The sequence below is a fragment of the Schistocerca serialis genome, chromosome 2, assembly GCF_023864345.2.
Source record: "Schistocerca serialis cubense isolate TAMUIC-IGC-003099 chromosome 2, iqSchSeri2.2, whole genome shotgun sequence".
NCBI lineage: Eukaryota > Metazoa > Arthropoda > Insecta > Orthoptera > Acrididae > Schistocerca > Schistocerca serialis.
In genome coordinates this window covers 674,354,588-674,380,156 of record NC_064639.1, presented here as the reverse complement: position 1 = coordinate 674,380,156, position 25,569 = coordinate 674,354,588, and the positions used below count along the sequence as shown (strand labels likewise).

General features: G+C 40.9%; 1 protein-coding gene across 3 annotated transcripts in view; it reads left to right on the top strand.

Annotated features, from left to right (window-relative positions):
* Positions 1–25,569, top strand: part of LOC126457766 (cleavage and polyadenylation specificity factor subunit 1) — a 296,801-nt gene that overhangs the window by 53,301 nt on the left and 217,931 nt on the right. For all 3 annotated transcript variants that reach the window (XM_050094330.1, XM_050094331.1, XM_050094332.1), the window contains 2 exons: positions 5,612–5,862; positions 13,690–13,871. In XM_050094330.1, coding sequence (XP_049950287.1) covers positions 5,612–5,862; positions 13,690–13,871 — 433 coding nt within the window. The remainder of the gene's footprint in view (positions 1–5,611; positions 5,863–13,689; positions 13,872–25,569) is intronic.

Below are 25,569 nucleotides of genomic sequence, written 5' to 3'. Positions count from 1 at the left end.
AAAACCCCCCCTTTTCATGTTCCCAATGAAATGTATGCAAGGGTGGTTTGAAAAGTTCTCGGAACAGAATAGAAAAAAAAAACTTAAATCACTGAAACTTTTTTTATTTTTCGATGTAGTCTCCTTGAAGATTAATGCACTTGGTCCCATGATATTCCAGAGCCTTGATTCCATATCGAAAATGAGTTTCCTCCAGGTCTGCAAAATAGTTGTCAACTCCTGCTATCAATTCTTCATTTGAAGTGAATCTTCATCCACCAAGAAGAATGTTCATTTTTGGGAAGAGATGGAAGTCTGACAGAGCCATATCAGGTGAATATGTCTGGTGTGACCACAATTCGTACCTTAGTTCGTGTAATTTTGCCATGGCGATGACACATGTTTTTTATCCAGCATCAGGACTCGCGGCACCCATCTTGCAGATAATTTTTTCATTTCTAATTCTTCAGTTAAAATGTGATATACCCTTTTAGATGACATCTGGCAAGCGTGAGCAATTTCACGCACTTTCAATCGGTGATCCTCCATGACCATTTTGTGCACTTTTGCAATGATTTCTGGAGTAGTGACACATGTTGGCCAACCACTACGCGGATCATCATCTAAGCTCTCCCGACCAAATTTAAATTCATTTGTCCACTTGGTAGCAGTTGAATATGAAGGAGTGGAGTCCCCCAGTGTATTCTGGGAATTTGCATGAATTTCGTTTGCTTTCATACCTTTCTTTACGAAGTACTTAATCACTGTTCGAATATTGATTTTTCCCAACTTTGCAAATCACTGTGGGGGAACAACAGAGCCACGTCACTACTACAGCTCTCTTCCAAGAGTACTGATGTGGCACGTGTTTACAGGTAACGGTCCAATGAATATCCCATGAACAACTTGTTGCGCTAGCGCTGACCTCTCGTGGTGATTCCAAGAAGTTTTCAAACCATCCTCATCTTCAGTCCTATCATTGGCTAATTACGTCATCAATAGATGGGAAGTATGCGAATACACATGTACTGTTTTTCAGTGGGTGTGAGTGTTCTGGACTCCCATAATACGCCAGATTTATGCTATTCATTTGGTTTGTCTTTCTCAATCTTCCTTTCATACCATCTATGTTTCTGTATGCATCATCATTCGCTTTGTGTGTGTGTGTAGTTCAAATCTCCATCCAGATATACATTTCCCCTATATCACTTAAGACAAATGCTGGGTTGATTTCTCAATAAAGGGTGATGATGTTCTTGCTCAGTCTTGCCGCTTGTGAGCTTGCTTCAATAATGACCTTTTTGTTGACAGGATGTTCAATCCTAATATTCTTAACTGCTGTCTCCATGTCTATGTACATCTCATTTTTTTTCCTTTTTATTTTATTATATTCTTCTTTGTATAAACATAGATATCCTAATTTATTTCACATCTTCATTTTCCAATATAAATCCCTTTCTTAATCTTCTCTCTCCCTCCCCCCTCCCCCCTCCTTTCCTACCTCCCTCCCTCCCTCCCCATCTCCCATCCCACTCTCCCTCCCGCTCCTGCTTCTCCTCCCATCTCCCCTCTCCTCAGTACCACTGTCTTCCCCTCTCACCTTCTCTTCTCCTTCCCTGCCTCCCTCTCCATATTCATTTTTCTTTCCCTCACTCCCTCCCTCGCTCTCACACTCTGTATCCATTATACACTCTACCTCGTCAGAACTCCTTTCATTGTGTTTTTGGGCTGCTGAGCCATCTGTCTTTCCCACTGCTGCCTTTTTCTACCTTGCTACAGCCTCCCCAAATCCATTGGTCCAGTGTTGCTGTGGCCGTGGTAGTGCACATTTTGGTGTCAGTGTGTGAATATATGTTGTTTCTGCTAGAAGAGCCAGAACTGAAAGCTAGTGAAGACCATGTTCTGTTATGTGTAGGATGAAGCTGCCTGCAGACTAAAGTTCCATCACTGTCATTATGAAACATGGTAACTACCTGGTAGAAGGCCTGTGCCAATTATCTGACTCATAACTTCCACTTCCTGCTTAAAGCCTTAGGCCATGAATCTGTTTCCTTCCTCAGCAATGTGATCCCCCGCATATCCACCTTCTACGTGCTCCACAAAATCCACAAACCCAACAACCCTGGATGCCCCATTGTAGCTGATTATTATGCCGTCAGTGAAAGAATTTTGGCCCTCACTGACCTACACCATCAACCAATTGCCCACAATATAGCCTCACATGACAAATATATCAACCACTTCCTTCATCGACTCCCCACCATCCCCACCCCTATACGTCCTTGATTCCTGCTCATCACTGTTGATGCCATTTCCTGATACACCAATTTCCCGCATGCCCGTGGTCTTGCCACTATTGAACACTATCTTTCCCAACGTGCTACAAACACTAAGCCCACTGCCTCATGCCTTTTGCCTCTTGCATCTAACTAACTTTTCGTAGCTCACAACTACTTCCTCTTTGAAGTGGAAGTATACAAACAAATCTGTGCCACAGCCATGGGCACTCACATGGCACCTTCCTATGCCAACTGTTGATGCCTAGCCTCTCAAAACCCCAAACCCTTAGTGTGATTCAGGGTCAATGATGATATCTTCACAGTGTGGAGTCAGAGCCATGACACCCTATCCTCATTCCTTCACATCCACAACACCTCTCCCACACACCCCACTGGTCCTCCTCAACCCAGTATGCCACCTTCTTGGATGTTAACCTCCTTCTCTCTGATGGCTCCATCCACACCTCTGTCCACATTAAATTGACCAGCCACCAACGCTAACTGCATTTCGATAACTGTCATTGTTTCCACTTCAAAAAATTCCTCCCGTACAGCCTGGTCATCCAAGGAAAGTGTATCTGCAGTGACAAGAACTCTCTTGACCAGAATGCTGAGGGTCTCACCAGGGTCTTCACAGACAGGCACTATCCTCCATGCCTCATCTCCCACGCTATTTTCCCACACACCTATAATCCTCCCACCACCTTCAAGAACTAGCTATGAAGGAGTGCCCACTTTGTCACCGAATAATCCCTGCCCCCTCTCAACACTGGACTGGGGCAACTGAACCACATCCTTCATGAGGGCTTTGACTATCTATCATGATGCCCTGATATGGGGGCGTCCCACCCAAGATCCTTCCCCCTCTTCAAGTGGTGTTCTGTCACCCAACCTACCTCCACATCATCCTGGTCCATCCCTACACCTCTCTCAATCCCAGCCTCTCGCCGTAGGGATCGTATCCTTGTGGAAGACCTAGGCACAAGACCTGTGCAGTCCATCCACCCACCATTTCGAGTTCTGTCATACACTTATCCTATCCCCTTCAGAGACTGGGCCACCTGTGAAAGCAGCCACATCATTTACCAACTCTGCTGCAATCATAGCACAGGTTTTTATATTGTTATGATTACCAACCAGCAGTCCACCAGGATGAAAGGCCACCATTAAACTGTGGCCAAGAGCAAAGTAGATCACCCTATGGCACAACATACAGCTGAACATAACATGCTTAATTTCAATGACTGCTTCACAGCTTGGCCCATCTGGTTTCTCCTCTCCACCACTAGCGTTTCTGAACTGCGTTGATGAGAGTTATACCTACAAGACATTCTCCTGTCCCGAAATAATACTGGCCTCAATCTAAAGTAACCTGCTGTCTGCATACCCTTCAACCAACAGTTTCTGCCCCCCCCCCCCCCCCCCCTCCTCCTCCTCTCTGTGGTATCACCGCCTTGTGAGGCAGCCTCTTTGTGTGCTGCCATCTGCCAAGGTACCCACCCTTGGTGTGCCCTCTCTGCTCCTCTCCTTTTCCACTCGCCCACACCCCTCCCATACCCCCACCTTCCGCCCCACAGCCTTCTGACACTGTGCCTGGTGGCAGTTTTGTCAGTCTGCCTTCTATTTTCCAGTCTGTAAGTTTCATACTTTTGTTTTGAGATCTTGTGTTCTGCTCATTAATGCATACTTTGTAACCTTAATTCTTCCTTGTTATGGCAATCATTCATGGTAGAAATGACTTCCCTGTCATAGGTATGAGTGTGTTAAGCACCCGGTTCAAAGGAGAGCAAGCTGAATTATTGGTGTGCAGAGTTATTAACTAATTGATTAGTATCCTGATTGTAAAGTGAGAAACAGTTACCATATAGACATAAATCAGGTCTCTCTTTCCTGCATACTATTTGTGTGTTAAGATTAAATGAACTCTTATCAAGCCTCATCAAGTAGGTGGAAAATTTGCAGGGAAATCTGAAAACTAGAGAACAGGGCATTACTTAAATGTATTGACAAAAAAAGTAAAAAAATTTCTGAGTTGACACACATTATTTTTTAAGTGTTATATGGTTCAATGATCATTAGTGGCAAGTTAAAATTGTGGGCTGGACCTGGACACAAAACCAGACATACACATTTCCTGAGCAGTGCATCAGCATTTGCACAAATTGTGTGTGCTTCATGCAATAACAATTCATTTTATTTGTGTGTGTTCTGCTAAATAGTTCACAAAATTTTTGTAACAGAAAACTGAAATCGAGAGATAGTGTATGTTCAGCAGTTGGCTGTTTCCACATGTGGCCCTACCTTTTATTGGATAGCAAATGCCTGTGACTGGACTGCGGTAGGAGGTGGTGGGTAGGTGTGCACATGGGGCAGTCTTGCATCTGAATTGTGCACAAGGGAATGAATTAGGACAGCGATAGACAAGTATATTCTGTAGATTGGGTGGGTGATGGAACAATACTTTGGGTGATGTGGGTAGGATACCACTCTCATTTCAGGGCATCACTAGAATAATCTAATCCCTGGTGAAGGATGTGGTTGAGCTTGTCAAGGTCTGGTTGATATAATGTGATCTGCAGCTGGTTAACGAGTTTGAGTGGACGAGATAGCACTGGAGATCTGTTTATGGATGAGCTGAGTCATATTGACTGTTATTAAGGCGGGTGTGTTGTTCTTGAGTTAGTAGAACTTGTAATAAGTTATCTGAAGACATGAGATTTACCATGTCTCTTGTTATCTATGTCTACATTAAAAAAAAAAAATTATGGGCAGATGAATGGTAAATCATATACAAGTGACATATATGTTCCAATTTGTAATTAATTTACTACATTGCTATAGTTAGCATACCACTTGGTAACGAATGAGCTGCTTTTTATAAGTATTGGTATTTTATGTGGACCTGTTGTTGTTGTGTAATTTATAATGTAGATTTAAGTCCACTTTTTTATGGTTATCTGATGCCTATTTTTATATGTGTGCAGTTAACGAAAAAAACAATGTGACAGATATTGCTTAGAATAATGGAGTGTTGTTTGCCAGAAGCCATTTTTTTATTTATTGGTCAGTCCTCAGTCTTATTGTGTAAATCTTCTAAATGTATAGGTGTTTCAGGTCCAATACTGGCTATTCTCAGATTATAGAAAAAAGCCTCCCAAAGGAAAAGATTATTCTGCTGAAATTGCTTTGCACATTAATTAATCTGACATTACACTGTTGTTGTATTTTATTCTTATATTAGGAACAAAAGGATTGAGCTTCTTAGTTTGTTTTCTAATTTTAGTTAGCTAACTGCATAAAATATATAAAAAGTTAAGATATCATTAATAGAACTACACATTTTGTATTTCCAGTCGCATTGCTGTGAGGCAGGACACAGTATCTATGGTGGCAATATCTTTAAATATTCAACAGAAAGTTCACCCAATAATTTGGTCAGTATCGAACTTACCATTTGACTGTGTCCAGGCCATTCCTGTACGGAAACCTCTTGGAGGTACACTCATTATGTCTATCAATGCTCTTATATATCTCAATCAAAGTGTACCTCCATATGGAGTATCCTTGAACAGTATTACGGACGTCAGCACAAATTTTCCTTTGAGTGAGTAAAACAAAATTTTTGCATGAAATTAATAATACATTCACTACAACGCTTCATTCTTGAAAGACATTTGCTTCTTACTGAGAATTCTATGTAGTAGTTACTGTTTCTCCAGCCAATAGCTTTTTAACTCATTGTATTAATTTATAATGTGCTTTTAGTTCAATTTTCACTTTATGAAGATCTCACTATCAACTACATACAAGAAGTTCGAATGAAGTGGGACATGGGCATATTATTGTTTTTATATTCTGTAAGTAAGTGTAGAAATATTTCAGGTTTGTGCTTACTGAACATTGATCAGCGGATTCAGTATACTTAATCCAGTCTCAATTTACGGAAGAAAAGTATCGAGCCCCATGGTAGTGTTTACAGTAATATCTTTAAGGTACTGTATGCAAGGGCACTAAAATTTAATTATAATACAAAAGTCTGCTGCATGAGGTGCAGCGGCTAGCGTCACAGCCTGTACGTTGCGAAGCCCTCGGTGTAATTCCTAGCCAGGTCAGCGACTTTCTTCTCTTGGGAACTGGTTGTTTATTTCATTTTATAATGAACATAAATTTGACTGTACTGCTTTCTTGTAGATCTTGCTCCCTTGAGGGTTGTGAACCAAGCAAGGTGGCGCAGTGATTAGCACTCGCATTTGGGAGGATGACAGTTCAAACCCACATCCAGCCATTCTGATTAAGGTTTTCCATGATTTCCTAAATCACTCCAGACAAATGCCAGGGTGGTTCCTTTGAAAGGGCATGGCTGCTTTCCTTCCACTATCCTTGAATCAATCCGAGCTTCTGCTTCTAATTATCTCGATGTTGAGGGTTCATTAAGCCCTAATCTTCCATCCTTCTTTCATATTGTAGATTGAGACAAGTAATCATTTGATTTTTATAGCTAGATGAAATTAGAAGACAATGTCAGTAATAATTGTAATCCATTTTGTTTGCTCGTATTAAGCAGGAAGACTTCTTTGAAGACATATTGTCCTCAGTCAGTCTTATGAATCAGTGTAATGCACAGAAATTTTTACTGACTTTCTTTTTTTCTCCCATTTTTAAAATCTTAACTCCTGTCAAAACCTGAGAAAACTTACAATGCTGCACGTGAAGTTTTTAATATCTTATGGTTGGCCATAGTACAGTTTCTCATTGATGTAATCATTTTTGCATGGCCATATGAGCATAATTGATAATTGAAGAGCAAAAATGTTGAAAACATCAACAAATGAATGTAGTGTAAAGCTTATAATAAATTCTGTTGAAGAAAGATGTAAACAAGAGAGAAATTCCTGTGGATTTGTTTATTATTTGTTTGGCTACCAAGTGGGAGAGGGATTGGCAAAACATCACAGTCTTGTTGAACAAAGATTCAGTCTGAAAGGTGAAGCATACTTGAACCAGAGTGGAAATCATAGTTCAGTGAGCAATGAGTGGACAGGTCTGACTTTCCTACATAGTGTTGGGGTAAGTAAAAGTAAAGTCTGTGTCACTAGCCAGTGACCTGTGCGGATATAATACAGCCATAATTTACTGCAGTGCTGAGGGAGGGGGGGGAGACAGGTCCATTGCCCCAGTTGCCTTATATCCTCAGGAAAGATCCCCGGTGCTCATTTAATAGCAAACTGAGTGGACCAGGGTCTGCCCTGGAGGGGCTGCACTGAGGAAAAGTCCCAACACCTATCTGGGATTGAAACGAGAACTACCAGGCCAAGAGCCTAGTGCCCTACCCAATGGGCCACCATGACCACAGAAAGGGGGAGGAGGAGATGATAATTCAGTCAAAATCAGAGGTCTAATAGATAATGATTTCTGCTTATCAACATCAAGGAATCATCATGTCATACAGTTTTCTACACAGAAGTGATGTCAACCGTTTGTTATAGTGACTTTATGAAAAAACTACAAGGAAAAAAACAAGAACCTGATCTCAGTTGCTCGTGCCATTTCAAAGCTTGCCAGCACATCAGAAATTTGGGACGGAAAACAGTACCAATGCAATTGGTATATAATGTTCTCATGGAAATGCTGTCAGGTAACTGTGTTCTCTTGGCACAATATTGTTACAACACAATTCAGTGTCATCATGTAATCCCTAGTGTACTAAGGCATTAAGACAATTGTTATTCCTTTTATACATGCTGATTACCCCTTCCTTATGCCTTCTAGGCTTTAGTGTTCTGTATCCTGTCCATTGTTACCTTGAAGCTAACAGGAGCTGATTTCAATTTCCCATTCAGGCACCTGACTGCATCACATTTGTTTTTGTTTTTTCAGTAATTTACATACCTAACTGGATAATCTTTTAAAGGTAGAGCAGATCTATATTTCACTTAGGATGAAAACAATGGTAGGATACTATAGAAATATTTATACCTATGGTGTATGCATGCACACATGCGTCCACATACCTGTCTCCCTACATTGTGCCAGCTGAACGAACAATGCAAGTGCTGCATTTTGGCAGGTGGACTAGGATGTTGTAGGGGTTCTGTCAGATGGGGCAGTGGGTTGAGTACAGGGAGAGAGAGGCAAGGAGAGGGATTAGGATCGGAAGGAGGCAACTGATTTGCTGACTGTGAAGTGATGTGGGAGGGGTGTCAAGTACACAGGCTAGGCTCGTAATGCATGGAGCTGGTGGGGTTGGGGACATTCTGAAGGTGACATGGTGATGTGAATTGGGAGGGGGAGAGAGGACAGAGGAACGGGAGACTGTTGGATGAGGGGTGTGCAGGGTGTATACGACCCGGGACATCCGGGAAAAACCTGGGAATTTTTTCGTCCGGGAGAAAACCGGGAAAACCTGGGAATTTTTTAGAATTCCGGGAACTTTTCCTTGTCTTAGTTACCAGTTAAATTTTTGTGACTTTGACTGGTAAGAACCAATACTCTAACGAAGGATATTACTGTACTCTGCTTCTGCAGAATAATGCTGCAGCAACTGCAGAATAATGCTGCAGCAAAAAAAAAAAAAAAAAAAAAAAAAAAAAAAAAAAAAAAAAAAAAAAAAAAAAAAAAAAAAAAAACAACTTAAGTCAAAACACAGTGTTCATACAAGCGTCTGCCAACCAAAGTGTGTCAAAGGCTTTAGGAAGAATATGCAGTGCTTCCTAACAGCAAATTGCCTCCGATGAGCGTGACATGACAGCTGTTTGCATTTGATTCATTTGAGCGGTTGCAGGCGGGCTCTTGCGCATGCGCAGTTGAGTCGCCTATGAGTAATGCCTTCTCCCGCTTCTGGCTACAGATGTGCTGCTGGGCGCCACTATCTAAAGTGCTCCGGTTCGGAAATATCGTAGATCCAGGGCTGATGCACAGAGCAGTCTGAGTTGTAGTGGGGAGTGGGTAGTCTCCATGTGACCTGTGTTTACGTTCAGTGATTTTGCTATTTCCTCTTCGTTTATTGCTCTCACATTAAATGAAAACAAAACGGATTTCTATGGCCGGGAGCTACAAAATGAATTAAAATACGTTCGCATAATTACGGAAGGCTAAAATATGTTGTTAGTTTCAGATTTTATTTCCACCTTCCTAACAATGAAGCATTAATCACCTTGCAGAACACTGAAGTTATTTTTGTCGGTTTGCTAAAGAGATTTGGCTTTTATTAATATTTTGTGCTGAGGCAGTCAATTTATTTGAAACGAAGTGTTTAATCTCACACTGTTGGCTAGTTTCAACTGTTCTCCGCATTCCAAGTGCACGTTTTCCATCTTCTAGCTCGCATGGCATTATGCCATAATAAAGAACCTAACATGAGATAATACAGTACTGGTACTCACGAAAATTTACATCCGAATCTGGACCTACGTTTGTGCACTTTAAGCCGAATTATGCATTTTAGTATAGTTCACGAAATTCCGATGCTCCTGAAGTATCCTTTGATGTCATGTTTCTTTTATGATATAATGCAAGATCTTTTAATGTTTTACACGTATGAACATGCGGGCTTGCTGCGTCATGGTAGCTGCGCAGGCACAGTGACGTCTGTTATCTGGCGCTCTCTGGCAACTGCTGAAATGAACCAATTTCTAACAGGTCACGGGAAAATATTGCGAATGGTGGTTTGAAAAGTGTTACTTTCAAATTAAATTTCCTTTTACGCAAGATGAACTGTGTGTGAGAATGTACGATGAATTTCTTAAATCACAGAGCGTTTGACTCTCATTTAAAAATCAACTCTTTGAGGACGACCATCTAGAAGAATTTCGAGTCCAGATCATCAGACATTTACGTTGTTATTAAAAATTTTACTGGCACGTGTGTGTGATGTATATTAAAGTGTAATATGTGCAAAATGATCAGTATTATATGTGGAAGCTTAGCTTCTCTTGCAGCTTATTAATCTTCGAGACCAATATTATTTGTGAAAGCTTTGTTTTTCTTCTAGCAAAACTGTGTATATTAATTTAAACCATTAACTTTTCTTTATGTGTGTTCGTGCTACTTAAGAGTGATCTTGCTATTGATTGACTACACTACGTGTCCTGTGCTGTCATCAGCTGCCGAGATCATGTGACATGAGCTATGACTGGCTTACAAAAGCGCGTCGCAATCTCGATTTCACTGCTTCGGAAAGTAACATGCAGTGTTTGGTGGAATTCGAATTTATACCTCCGTAAAACGAAGAAATGCAGCGTACATGTTGCTGCACATCAAAGATATTTCCAAAACGTGTTTTTTTTTTCCCCCCTGGGTTTCGTTTTCTAAAGTGGCGGCAAATTTTACATCTGTGTAGAAAACCATAAACATTCAATGGATTGATAAGTTTTACAGTGCCGAGGAAAAGTATACTGTCATTTAACACGGAAAAAGTGTATTTTCACCCGGGAGAAAGTGTATTTTCAACCGGGAAATCTAGGAAAAATACGGGAATTTTTTTCCCTTGTCCACATATACACCCTGGGTGTGGCGACTGTGGGTTCCTGGAGATAAAGACTAGGACAATTAGGGAGATGAGGATGTGTTGTAAGGATAACTCCCATCTGCATGGATCAGAGCAGCTGGTGGTGGATGGAAGGATCCAGGTGGCCCAGATTGAGAAGCAGACATTTATTAAATGCAGCATGTTGTGCTCAGCTGCATGTTATGCCACTGGCTAGTCAGTTTGACAACCGTTTGGCAGTGACTATTTATCTTATTGTCATACTGACAAAAAGCTGTGCCATGTTTCAGCAGAGTTGGTATGTGAAATGGCTGCTTTCACAGGTGGCCTGACCTCTGATGGGATAGGATAATCATGTGACATGATTAGAGTAGGAAGTGGTGGATGGGTGGCAGGTCTTGCACCTTCATCTGTCACAGGGGTATGATACCTGTGGTGAGGGTTTGGGAGTGGGAGTGGCATACGGATGAAATAGGATATTGTGTAGATTGAGTGGACAACTGAAGACTGCTTTCTTAGGGGTTGGAGGATCTTGGGTAGGATATGTCTCATTTCAATACGTGATGAGAGACAGTCAAAGCTCTGATGAAGGAAATGGTTCAGGTGATACTAGGTGACGATGAGACACTCCTTTATAGCTGATTCCTGGGGGTGTTGGGAGGAACAGGAGAGTGTGAGGATGTGACATAGGAAATATTTTAGTGGACCAGGTTTTGGAGGTAGTGCCTATCTGCAAAGGCCTTTATGAGACTTTTAGCATATGTGGCAAGGGAGTTCTCGGCACTGCAGATAAGCTGTCCACATGTGGCTGTGCTGTGTGGGAGGGATGGCAGCTGTTGAAATGCAAGTGATTTTTGGGTTTAATGTGAACAGATGTGTGGAAGGAGTCATAACAGAGGTGGAGGTCAACATATAGGAAGGTGGCACATTTGGGAGAGCAGTTCCAAGTAAAGAAGATGGAAGAGAAAGTGCTGAGGTTGTGAAGGAATGAGGATAAGATTGCTTGGCCCTGAGTCATGAAGATACCATCACTGACCCTGAGTCAGACTAGGGGCTGGGAGTTTTAGGAGGCTAGGAAGGTTTCCTGTAAATGGCCCATAAACAGTTGGCATAGGAGGGTGGCATGCCATTGCCTTTGGCTGTGCTGTGGATTTGTTTGTATACCTTCTCTTCAAAAGAAAAGAAGCCTTGAGTCAGGATATAGTTGATAAGGTGTATAAGAAACGAGGTGGTGGGCATGGAGTCTGAAAGACACTGGGAGAGGTAGTATTTGATAATGGCAAGGCAGTGGGCATGAGGAATGTTGGTGTACAAGGAGGTGGCATAAATAGTGATCAGTATGAATTCAGGAGGTAAAGAGTTGGTGAGAGTCCGTGATGCAAGTGGTTCATTGGTTTGGAAATGTTGGTCAAGTATCTTCCATCTGCTTTGCCTAGTTCTCGTGTGCCCACCTGTGCAACTTTTCTGGACATTGACCTCCACTTCTCTGATGACTCCACCCACACCTCTCTCCACATTAAACCAAAAAACTACCAACAGTACCTGCATTTTGATGGCTGCCATTCCATCCATACAGCATAGCCTTACGTGGAGATATGTTGAAGGTCTCACAAAGGCTTTTACAGTCAGGCAATAACCTTGCCTTATCATCACACACACTCCCGTTTCTCCCACCGCACTCTGGAATAAGCTACAAAGGAGTGTCCCTCTCATCACCCAATATCACCCTGGATTACAACCGATCTATATCCTTCGTCACGGCTTTGATTATTTTCTGTGACGCCTTAAAGTAAGGGACATCTTCTCCAAGATCCTTCCCGCCCCTCCTAAAGTAGTTTTCATTGGCCACACAACCTATACAGTACCATAGTTCATCACCATGCCTTTCCTACTCCAAATCCCTTGTCAGTGGGTTTGTATCTCTGTGATAGACCAAGATACAAGATGTCTGCAATCCACAGATCTACTCCAGTCCTGTCACAGGCTTATCCTACCCCATCAGATGCTGGATCACCTGTAAAAGCAGCCATGTCATACATTAACTCTCCCACAGACACTGTATGGGTTCTTATGTTTGTGTGACTATCAACCAGTTGTCCAACAGGATGAATCTCACTGCCAAATGGTTGCCCAGAACAAAGTTAACCACCTGGTGGCTCTCACACAACTGAGCTCATCATACTCAATTTCAGTGGCTGATTCACAGTCCAAGCCATCTGGACCCTTCCCTCCACCACTAGCTTCTCTGAACTGTTAGATGGGAGTTGTCTGTACAGCACATCCTCTGCTCCTATAATGATCCTGGCCTCTACATCCAATAACTCACTGTCTACACGCCCAAGACCTGATAGTTTCTTCTTTCTCTGTCCTGTCTCCCCATCCCATTTCACATCCCCACATCACTAGAAGCATGTGCCACTCCCCACCAGCTCCATGCATTATGTGCCTGGCCTGTGTACCTGCCACCCCTACCTCCCCATATTCCTAGCCAGCAAACCAGTTACTTCCCTCCAAGCCACTAGTCACCCATCACCAATCCCTCTCCCTGCCTCCTGCCTTTCTCTCCCTCTACCCGCCCTACCCAACACAATCCCCATAACGACCTAGTCTACCTGCTGAAGTGCAGCACTGATACTGTTCATTGAGTGACTGAGGCATGCACGTGCACTTGTGTGTGTGTGTGTGTGTTTGCATTTGCATATTTTACTATAGCTCAGAAAAGGATTACTCTGAAAGATAGAAAGTTTTCTTTCATCTGTGTGTGCCTATCGATCTCTCAGTGCTTCTGCTTTTCGATGAGTGGTGTCCTTTGAACCAATAGTTCTTATGCTTAGAAATATTTATGATTGATTTTCTTTTGAAGATTTTTTTAAATTCTGCATGTAGCCAGTTTCAGTTATTGATTTCTAAAACATTTTGACTACTGGAACTCTTCTTATTTTTCAGAGGTACAAGAGGGTGTGAAGATAACTTTAGAAGGAGCGCAAGCTTCTTTTATCTCTCATGACCGGTTGGTTATCTCTCTGAAAGGAGGAGAACTTTATGTTCTCACCTTATATGCTGACAGTATGAGAAGTGTTCGAAGTTTCCACTTTGATAAGGCAGCAGCTAGTGTACTGACAACTTGCGTAAGTGTTTCTGTTCACCTAGTTTTAAGAGTTCCATTGTTTCATTCTGTGTTATAAAGAAATGTGATTAGTTAATTACTACGTTCCAGATCACTTTATACTGGAAAATCTTTCTAACAACGCATAATAAAACTCAATATAACTTCTTAAAATCCAGTTTATTAGATTTTTTTTGCTCTCTTTGAGTCACATGTTATTGGGTAAGGCATTGGACTCACATTTTGGGGGGAGTAGCATTTAAACATCCATCTCTCCATCCTGTATAGATTTTTGTTGTTTTTCCCAAATTGATGAAGGCCTTTTCTATGTTAATTCCATACACACCTGACGAAAACTGTTCTCATACTGGGTGCCAACACACAATCTTCTTAAAGTACATAATAAATACTTCACTACATCAAGACAATAAAAGATAGCACCACTGTAACACTGTTCTTAAGACCTACTTCCTAAATATAAGGTATTAGATAATTATCTTCTGGTGTCATTTTTTTAGCAGCGTGTTCGGAATCACTAGCTGCAGTGATAGTTTAGCGAGATGTGAGGAACCAGAGCAAAACAGTTTTTTTATATTATAATTATTTTGCATATGATATACGAACAAAAGAACATTATACAATAAGGAGCAACCAAATGAGGCAGTGCAGGTGATAAGACTCTGGACCTAATAATCAGAAGGATAGAGTTTCCTCTATCCAGCCATTCTGACTTGGTTTTTCTGTGGTTTGCCTAAATCATTTTGGGCAAATACCAGGATGAGACTTTCAGCAAAGCCACTTCTGAGCACCTACCATATCCTTGTGAAACCATCCTAATACACTACCAGAAAAAAATTAGTACACCTAGAAAGATGACGTTGATTGTGATCGAGTGTTGGTATATGCCATCTGGGGGATAATAGATATACTGATAACGGTTTCAGTGTCATCCACCAACAGGTAGCATAGTGGCATAGCTACCAGATTGCTATATGGAGGGAATGCTCACAGCCAGAAGGCTCAGTGTGATGCAAGCATGTGAAGCAAGTAAGCAATCATGCCATGTAGACGCGTGCAATGATGCTGGCTGGTATCAGTGGTCATGTGAACATCTTTACACCTGTAGAGCAGATTCTGGGTGTCCACACAGCACAGACGCTCACCAGGATCCTTGTATTGTAAGAGCAGCAGTAGCAGTTCGTACAGCTACCATAGCACAGATAAGAGAGCTTGTGAACGCAGACATGTCACCTCGAACTGTTGCAAACCAGTTATCAGCAGTGGGACTAAGAGCATGTACACCTCTAGCCTGTCTTCCACTCATGCCACAGCATTGATATGCACAGCTTGACTGGACACACTAGTCCTGCCCTAGGCCCTACGGTCTGATGTGCTATAAGCTGCAACTCCTGTTCACTGTTGATGTTTCTGGAGGGGATGCTAACCAGTGTTAGGTACCTGCAGAATGTTATTAGACCCATTGTTTTGCTGTTTTTGCCACAGGAGGTGGATGTGTTGTTCCAAAATGATAAATTTTCACCCACACACTGCCATTGAAACTAAATGTGCTCTGCACGATGTCTCCAATTGAGCATGTGTTGGATAAGATGGGACGAGAAGTGACTCATGTGACTTGTTAACTAACAACTCTTACAGAACTAGGTGAACAGGTCAAGCAGATGTGGCATTATGTATCCTAGAACAGTATTTGCTATCTGTATGACCAACTGGATGCCAAGGTCAGTGCCTGCATTGCTGCCTGTGGATGCTACACCATGTGCTAGTGTGGATGTTTCAGTAATGGTTAATACTTGGTCTTTCAGAACTGCTTGTACTACTGATCTGTAAATTAATACTAACAAAGAGATAGAGGGGCTGGCCAGTACTTACCTCAGCCCAGTACAACCGATAGATACACAAAACAGAACAGAAAATTTACGTATCCTAGCTTTCGGAACTTTGTTCCTTCGTCAGGGAGGAGAGAGGGGAAAAAAAGGGGAAGAAGGGAAAGTGGATTCAGTTACTCACAACCCAGGTTATGAAGCAACAGGGGAAAGGTAAACAGGGAGGGTAGTAAAGATGGGGGGCATGGGTGTCAGAGGGGAGCCAAAGATATTCTACTGTAAGTACTGTGCCAGCTTCAAACCCAAGAGGATGCATACAGAAGTAAAGAAGTATATAGTATAAAGATAAACACAACTGTGTAGGATGAAAAGTTGTGTGGATGGCTAAAGAGGAAAGGGAAAGAGGGGAAGACAGAAGAGTAAATGGGAACGAGGTTGGTTAACATAGGCTCAGTCCAGGGGGATGGTGGGATGAAAGGATGTGTTGGAGTGCAAGTTCCCATCTCTGCAGTTCAGAGGGTCTGGTGTTGGGTGGGAGAAGCCAAATGGCACGTACGGTATAGCTGGTTACTAGGTCCCTAGAATTATGCTGGAGGGCATGCTCTTCTACTGGGTATTGGACATCCCCTAGGCGGACAGTTCGTCTGTGCCCATTCATGCGCTCAGCCAGTTTAGTTGTCGTCATACCAATGTAAAAGGCTGTGCAGTGCAGGCGTGTCAGCTGATAAATGACATGTATTGTTTCACCTATGCCCCTGCCTTGAATTGTGTATGTTATACCAGTAGCGGGGCTGGAGTAGGTGGTTGTGGGGGGATGCATGGGGCAGGTTTTGCAGTGGGGTTGGTTACAGGGGTAGGAACTGCTGGGTAGGGAAGGTGGTCTGGGAATATTGTAGAAACCCTACAAGGATGTCACGGAGGTTAGGGCAACTCTGGGTGGTGTGGGGAGAATATTTTCAAGGGATGATCTCATTTCAGGGCTTGCCTTGAGAAAGTCATATCCCTGACGGAGTAATTTGTTGATGTATTCGAGGTCAGGGTAATATTGGGTGACAAGGGGGATGCTTCTGTGTGGTCTGGAGGTAGGAACATTGTTGTTGGACGGGGAGGAATGTATTGCTCGGGAGATCTGTTTGTGGACAACGTCTGCAGGATAGTTGCGGGAGAGGAAAGCACTGGTCAGGTTATTGGTGTAATTGTTGAGGGATTTGTCACTGGAGCAGGTATGTTTGCCACGAATATCTAGGCTGTAGGGAAGGGAGCGTTTGATGCAGAATGGATGGCAGCTATCAAAGTGAAGGTACTGTTGTTTGTTTGTGGGTTTGATGTGGACAGAGGTGTGGATGTGAGCTTCAACAAGATGGTCAACATCCAGGAAGGTGGCTTGGGTTTTGGAGAAGGACCAGGTGAAATTCAGATTCGAAAAGGAGTTGAGGTTATGGAGGAAATTAAGGAGTGTTTCTTCACCATGAGTCCAGACCACGAAGATGTCATCTATAAACCTATACCAGGACAGGGGAAGCAGCTGTTGGGTCTTCAGGAAAGCCTCTTCCACGCTGCCCATGAAGAGGTTGGCACAAGACGGAGCCATCCTGGTTTCCGTGGCCGTTCCCCTTAATATTTTGTAGGTCTGGCCTTCAAAAGTGAAGTAATTATGGGTGAGGATGAAGTTGGCAAGTGCAATAAGGAAGATCTTCGGGTGGGCGTTGGGAGAGGTAGTATTCAAGGGCAGAGAGACCACGGGTATGTGGGATGTTTGTGTAAAGGGATGTAGCATCTATGGTGACAAGAAAGGTTTCAGGTGGGAGGGGAGTGGGAATGGATTTGAGGCGTTCTAGGAAGTGATTTGTGTCTTTGATATAGGATGGGAGTCTGCGGGTGATAGGTTGGAGGTGTTGGCCTACCAGAGCTGAGATACGTTCGGTTGGGGCTTTGAAGCCTGCCACAGTGGGATGGCCAGGATGGTTCACTTTGTGGATTTTGGGTAATAGGTAGAAGGTAGGGGTACGTGGCTCAGGTGGAGTGAGTAGGCATTTTATGTTGGTCTTTGTGTTATACAAATGACCATTTGTGCCAAAACAGTCTCATTTATTTGGTGTGTCTTACAATTTCTGCAGTGTTAGAAAGGCCTATTTTGTTGTATCTAGCAGTGACAAAATAGACGTAATCAAATCGAGAAACCACACCAGTCTTGGGTACTATTTGTCCTAACAGCTTATGCAGTATTAGACAACGATGTTTCAATTTTTTGTGTAGCAAAGCGTTTGACGAACTTTGATGAGGTAATAGATTCTTTCGCAGAAAGGAAAGAAAGCCATGTAAAGCTGTAGCAAGATTGGAGAGAAAACAATGCTAGGAACTAAGGATTGAAGAAATGTGTGCTGTATTGCTTGTCTCTTGTCTTTACTGGTTTTATGTATCCTATATTTAATTTTACGTCACCCAAAACAGAAAGTTATTAGCTAAGAGGCAATAAAGAGTGCAAATTTTCTGAAGAGTTCTTGTCCTCCTGATTACAAATAATCCCATCCAGTATTAATTGCAAGAGTTGTTGTTTTGTTGTTGCTGTTTTTTTTTTTTTTTTAAATAAAGAGAGGCAGCCTGCACAAGCCATGCAGCACATCCCTCTTGACCAATCCATCGATTCAGGAACTGGTTATTGAGATACCGACAGACATTTAGTTAAATGAGGTGGAGTACCATTGTGCACAAACTATGCATTCATTGGATGGTATCTAGATGTACATTGTCAAGTAAATGAAGCACCTCAACCTCATTTCTGAGAAACTATAGCAACATTTGCCCAGTAAGATGTTATCGTAAGAAATAGGGACCAATAAGATAATCATTAATGATTTCATCCCACATGTTGATGCTGAACAGAACACAATTAGGCAGACTAAAAATGAATGCCAGGACCGTGTGTAAATCAGAGGGTAAGTAAAAACACATGTCCGAGGGGCATTGCCATAATTGGGGGGATCTCTGCAGCGAATTCCTTTCATAACTTTCTAACAAAACGTTTTCACACCCATGTTCATATGAGCACATCCTACATTTATGGAAACCAGATTCTAAACACCCTGTATATTGTACCCCTTTGTCTGATGTGCTAATGTTGTTTACTGTTTTATACACCTTTTAATCGCTGGACACCAATACTATATTGTGCACTCTTTCTCGGTTTTTCCTTTCGGTTACTCCACCTGATGTTGCAATTTTGAGCTGTCATCACATGGATTGTCTTTACTAGAAAATGACGCTATATGTATCAGTATAACAAAAACAGAATTTCAGAGAAGTTGGGGCACCTCTGATAGGTGGAGAAGTTTGTACCTTGCCATCAAAAATATAGGGGGAAGCTATTTTTTCACTCCTAGTTACTTTCACACTGTAGCTGCAGAATGCTGATTCCATTGCCCCAAAGTCTTGAGCAGATTCGTTCAGTCCCCTGCCTCAGATAGTTAGTTTCATGTTCCATAGATAATTTGTATGATTAATTATAATGTTGTGAGATGTCTTTTTTACATTCACGTTACACATTCATATGGAAATGTGGCGACATGCTGATCATGTACAGGGTGTTCTTTTTTTATATACAGATATGAGCAGTCCAGGAGAAACTTTTTCAGTTTTATTTCAAATTTAACTTTGCTGCCTGTCAGACATATTATATCATAGGGTAGGTGATCAAATATTTTGGTGGCAAAATTGTGTGTCCTTTTTTGTGTTCAAGACAACAGAAGGCTCCCTGTATCAAGTTGCAAACTTGCATTTACTTTTTTGAATACCATAAGATATCCTTAAGGAACGAAGGTGCTTTTTTTGTGATTCTCAAAAGCAAGAAGTTATTTCTGACTTACAGAATTATTTATTATAGTCCTTTATGTGCATGATAGTCTAAATTAGTCTGAGGCTGCACATTTCTGTAGGCAATGTGAGAAGGTGGAATTCAAGTGTAGAAGCAGCAAGTGTGACCTCAATATTGACTAAACCAACCTTCATGTTTGTGAATTATGGAATGTAGTAAATAGTTTAATACAGAATTTTTACGTGCATATGGAGTGCTGAACTTTTATTTCTTCACAGTAGTGACTTGATGTTTGCTGAATATTTTATTTCTGAACACTGTCATTCTGATTTCATTTGTAGAATTACATGTCTTATAACTACAAATCCATAAATTAGAAATGCAGACATATTCCAAGAACAGCTCGCTTACACAGTTCAGACTAAGGTGACGCAATGGCCTTGGGAATGGCATCCAGGTAGAGAGAAAGTGAAGTGTCTGTGGTGCATCAGTATCTTGAGGAACCCGTTTCAAAAACTGGCACTTGATACGAGGACACTAAATGCAGTTAATGTATTCTGCCATTGTTGCTTGGTGGAACAATTTCATATTTATCAATGAAAACACCGATTTGAATGTTCTACAGTATTTACATTTTTTAACGTGTTTTTGGCGTGCAAAGTTGTCTCAGATAACAACTGTAGTGCGCATCATACCTGAAAATGTATCTTCGTATGAGTGTCCCCCCTTCCCTTTCCCCGCTCCCCTCCACACACACACACACACACACACACACACACACACACAAACACACACACACACAGAGAAAGAGAGAGAGAGAGAGAGAGAGAGAGAGAGAGAGAGAGAGAGAGAGTGTGGAGGGAATGGAATTTTTGGGATTCATGTGTAGCAGCAAAGAGAGAGTATGTTGTCAGCAACAAGGTGTTGCTGTGCTCAACAATGGATAAAAGTGTACTGCCACCGAAGAACTCTGGAGGAGAGCAGATACGGCCATCCAGCAATCTTGAGGAAGACAAAATCTTATTTGTTGCCAGTGGTTAGTAGAGGTAATTGTGCAGAACTATTTGAAACTGGGTTACCTCCGGCAGTAATGCTTACTATAATTACATTGTCAATGAGCTGTTTCACAGTTTTTGGAGAGGTGTTACATAATACAGATTTATTGAAACAATCTCACCAAATAAAATTCATCTTAAATTATGTAGTTGTGACTTAACACAAAACATTGAAACTAAATGTTGCATAAATCTATGCAATATCCATGTTGAGAAATGAGTTAAATAAACGGAAAATGGTGCAAGCTATGAAACACAAGAAATAAGCATCCAGCACCACTCGTATATTTAGAGATAACAGGGAAGTGAAAGGTAATTCCAGAGGATGGTTAAAAGTGTAGTGATATCAGGCAGCAATGATAAGCTTTCGAGGCAGTACACAATTAAAATAATTGAGACAGGAGACTGACAGCCCCAGAGGCTTAGTGCTACAGGGATTTATTTCATCTTTTGCAGACAATTAAAGAATGAAATGAAGAGATATCCAAGACAAATAGGGGCAGAAAAGAGTTTGTTAAAGGCAGTCTCCTAATGAGGCACAAGTTAGAATGCCAAATATTATGGCATCTGTATCAAGTATTCTAACAAGGGAATTGCACATACTGGTCATCATTGATTTTATCCAGATTTATAGGATATGCAGGGCTTGACCAGAAATTAAATTAACAGAAGTGTGAGCTACAGGTGGCCAAGGATTTAGGTAAAATTAACGTTTTTGGCACGGGTCAGGTGAGGCATGAGCCATTTATATTAGTGCAGTTTCCACTTTGTAATCAGAGGGTCATGGTGTTGAGTCTTTATGCAGAAACTTTTTTATTTTTCTTATTTTCAACTTTTACATTACTTTCACTGTAAATGAACCGAAATAATGCTCAGTATGTTGGGTTTATTAATATTTTTATAAAAGGCATGAAAAAGAAAGACAGAGAAAAATTTGGGATTGAAAATAACTTTCCATAAATGGATTATAGTTAATGTATACAGGACGTTGTTTTCAGTTGTTTCATTTTGACCTTCGAGCAGTCCTCGGCAGCTGCATGTGAACAATAAATTCCCGATCCAGGGAAAATCAGCCCATTAGCTGTTGGGGACAACACCAGCTATGGCTATGAAGCTCAGTTGCTTGCTAGGTCTCGATCAAATAATGTGAATTTCTCGAGAATGTTATGAAAAATATGGACTTAGCTGAAAATATAAAAGTGAAAATATTAATGTGGCTGGAACATAGGTAGAAGAAGAACAGAAGCCATATGATGATAGCATCCGCAGTGAAGTGTTGAAGCACCTATTGAAAATGATGCTGGATTATAGTTTACTGTCTTTGGTGAAAAACTACACTAACATAAACTGTTCATTCCTCAGTTGACCTGTGCCAAAAGAGCTGTTTGTTGTAAGCACTGTGCTGTCTTGAGCTCCTACTTCCATTGCTTCCATTCCTGGATTATCTGGATGAAATCAGTGATGAAGAGTAGGTGCAGTCCCCTTGTAAGACAAAATAAGTGCTGGTTGGAAATAAATAAATGTTATAAGCAGTTGAAATGTAGAGAGCTAAAGTGAACAGAAAATCTACTGTACTATCATGTTTGATGCCTGTTAACCACACTTAGTATGTCCCAGTTTAACCCTGTTGTTAAACTGAGAATAGCAGCAGTTCTTTTATCTGCATGTTGGTTTAGTGCAGCATGTAGTTTAGATATTCCAGAAAATATACTTTACCATTCTTATTGCTTTTAATGAAATGCTTTCAACTCACCAGAGTGAACTGTTTTGCTGTGTAGGACTCCGTATATAAACAACTGTCGTAATTTGGCTTTATTTATATGTAGACGAGAGGCCTGTCAGACTGTTAAAAGAATTCATGTCACACATTTGGTAAATGAAAATGAGAGGCAGAAACGACAGGCCAGACCGCAAGAGCAAGTTGAATAATTGTTCCAGAACTCCACTTCATTCAGTGTGATGATTGTCTTGTGTTGCATTACTTACCTAGACAAAATTTGTGGGAAAAGTTAATACATTTCTGCCTTCATGAATTACAAATTTTTTTCCACGATAACCTAGTTTGGTGTAAAGATGTGTGGAACTTCGTATGAGATCAATGAAATAAGAGGTTTTCTAAATTGGCTATTAACTTTTCAGAATGCTAGATAAAACTCGTAATTTAGGTCAGAATGTTTCCTATAAAGCACTGAAAATTGTCGAACATGGTACTGTGAGATACATTAAAAACTCTGTTAATGATAACTCAATCATATTGTCTTAGATTGATAGGAAATTTGAACAGTATGAGAGACAAAGATCATTTACAGTTGTGGAAATCCAGAAAGCGACAGATGAGACATAATGTAGAAGAGATAAGACAGGGACATATTAGAGCATCTATTGTAGTAACTTGAATGCTGATGTCCCACTGATTGGCATGGCCATATCATGGTTCAGTGGACATGTTTATAGTGCTACTGATTTGTTATGTGGTGTTTGCTGCTAGCAAGCATTCACAGAAAAATCTGAAACAGGCTTTCAGAGGTAGCATTTCCAATGTAGGCCCTGTTTTGTGATAATTAAGATGTAATAAACATTTGGCTTAACCATAATTATCAGTCCAATACCACATTTAATACAGTCACTAGCATGCAGTCAGAAAATATTAGACCCATAAAGAAGCATGATTGTATGAAGACATTACTTGCTTAAAGCTACTCATTGAAAACAAAACACAGCACTTTGTTTTGTTATAATGCGACACTCTGGCTCATCAGGCTGAACTTAGTACTTGCTAATCAGCTTCACTACACTTTTTATTCTGGTCTCATCTTTTTTTCTGTTGACTGCTTCTTTTCATAACTGAAGACATGACCATAGTGCACCAGTTGTTGAAGTGAACTACTGGCAGTTAAGGGAAATGACTGTTCCCAGCTGCTAAAAGACACTTGTGTAAAAGCTGTAATCTGACCAAATATTCATTAAAAAGTGAGGAAAATAGGAATTACTAGTGTCAGTATTGAATGCTGCATAACATCATACAATGATTGTCACGTAATTAGTGGTCTATTTAGGCTAAGAGGTTGTAACTTTTTTTGGTTAATTTGTAAATAAATTGTTGGTTTGTTTTTTATTTGGTCACTTTTGTTCTTTCAATTGAATTTTTAAATAAAATTTTGACTTCCTATATTCTAGTACTACTGATTAACAAATGTTTTATTTTAAAATCTCTCTCTTAGTTTTTGACAGAATTTCTATTTAATCCACTTCATTTGACCCATAGTTCTTCCTTGCCCCCTCTTTGGAAGACCAAACCATTTAATGCCCTAAAACAATAATCATATTGTGAAACCCCAGCTTTTGTGGTGTAAAAATACTTTTTTATGATGTAAAAATACTTATTGTGTTGAACTGCATTAGAGCCACACAGAAGATATAATCAGCCACAAGTTCTGCTTTGTGATTGTTATACTGTTGCCTTGCAAACACCACTTTTGAGAGCAAGTGAGTGATTTTCAAGCAAAGCCATCTACAGTTGGTGTGGGATGTGAAGTAGGATACTGACTGTACTTGCCAATTGTTTCTGGCCAACAGCAGTGGTTCCAACCAAGTGAAGTGGTGCACTGGTTAGCACACTGGACTCACATTTGGGAGGATGACGATTCAAACCCTTTTCCAACCATCCAGATTTAGATTTTCCATGATTTCCCCTAAATCACTCCAGGCACATGCCAAGATGGTCCCTTTTGAAAGCGCATGAAAAATTTCCATTCCTCTCCTTGACACAATCCGAGCTTGTGGTTTGTATCTAAAGACTTCGATGTCAATGGGACATTAAACTCAGTCTTCCTTCCATCCTGCAGCGGCACCCTGTGACAATCAGCTTCATATATCTCACCTCACAATTATATCTTATCTCTTTAACACGGCTTTCCATTATGTGATTTCCTTAACAGGAATATATCTGTCCATGATAAACATTTTATTCATACATGCCAGTTTACCAACAATGGTAATTATGTGAAGCTGACTTATGTTAGGTGTAGGAGTAGTTCCCAGTTTTACTATTTCCATACTTGACATGTTTTATCCATTGTCTTACAATACTTGCAGACACATGCTGATATTCATAGATATTTTTCAGATGGTGGTGAATATCTGCCATGAAAGCTTCTTGACTGTCTTGAATGTTAATGTGAAAAGAATCACAGTAATTTGTGAACAGTTCCATCATATCACTAATTTCCATCAGTCAGGGAAAGATATGGAGGAGGAAGGTATAAGAATTATAAACCTTTAACAAAATGTAGCTCTTGTTTGCGCCTCTCCCTCTCTTTCCAAGAGAAATGCTGATTTTAAAACATATACAGAAAATTACCCTAAATCGTGATCACTCCAACCCCATTCAATTCTGGATCTCGACCTGTCATTAGTTTTAGACAAGATATATTGTTTGAGTTCATGTTGGGAAGTGTGTTTCTGTGGCCAAGGTCGGTAATGTATGCATTTGTGGTGGCATTCAACAGGAAGTTACCTGGCTTAGATCCTTATGTTGTTAGAAATTTTCATTGCTAGTATGTGACCAGTGAAGAATGGAGTGGCGGTTGTGTACAGTTCCCCATAACCTGACTGTGTGTCACTGATCTGGGTTGAATTCCAAATCTTTCTGCAGTTTCCCACATAATGAGGGCATTTGACAATGTTGATGGTCATTTGTCTGTAGGATGGGAACATTCATCTTGCTGATCTGCTTGGCTACCTGGTGCAATTGAAGAGGGCTATGTGCCACAACCCCTCCGTTTTCTCTCTTTCATTGTCATCAACAACAGAAGTGCAACATTAAGTTTTATATGTTCTTACTACAATCACCTGCAGTGGATCCAAATACTTAAGACACAACAATTACATGTCACAAAGGTAGGTATGTTGAAGGTAAACCCTTCCATTTAGCTGTTAGGTGGCTGAACAACCTGTTAGCAGTTCCCAGCAAACAGTGCCATTGTACTTTACCTTCTAACATGTCATGAA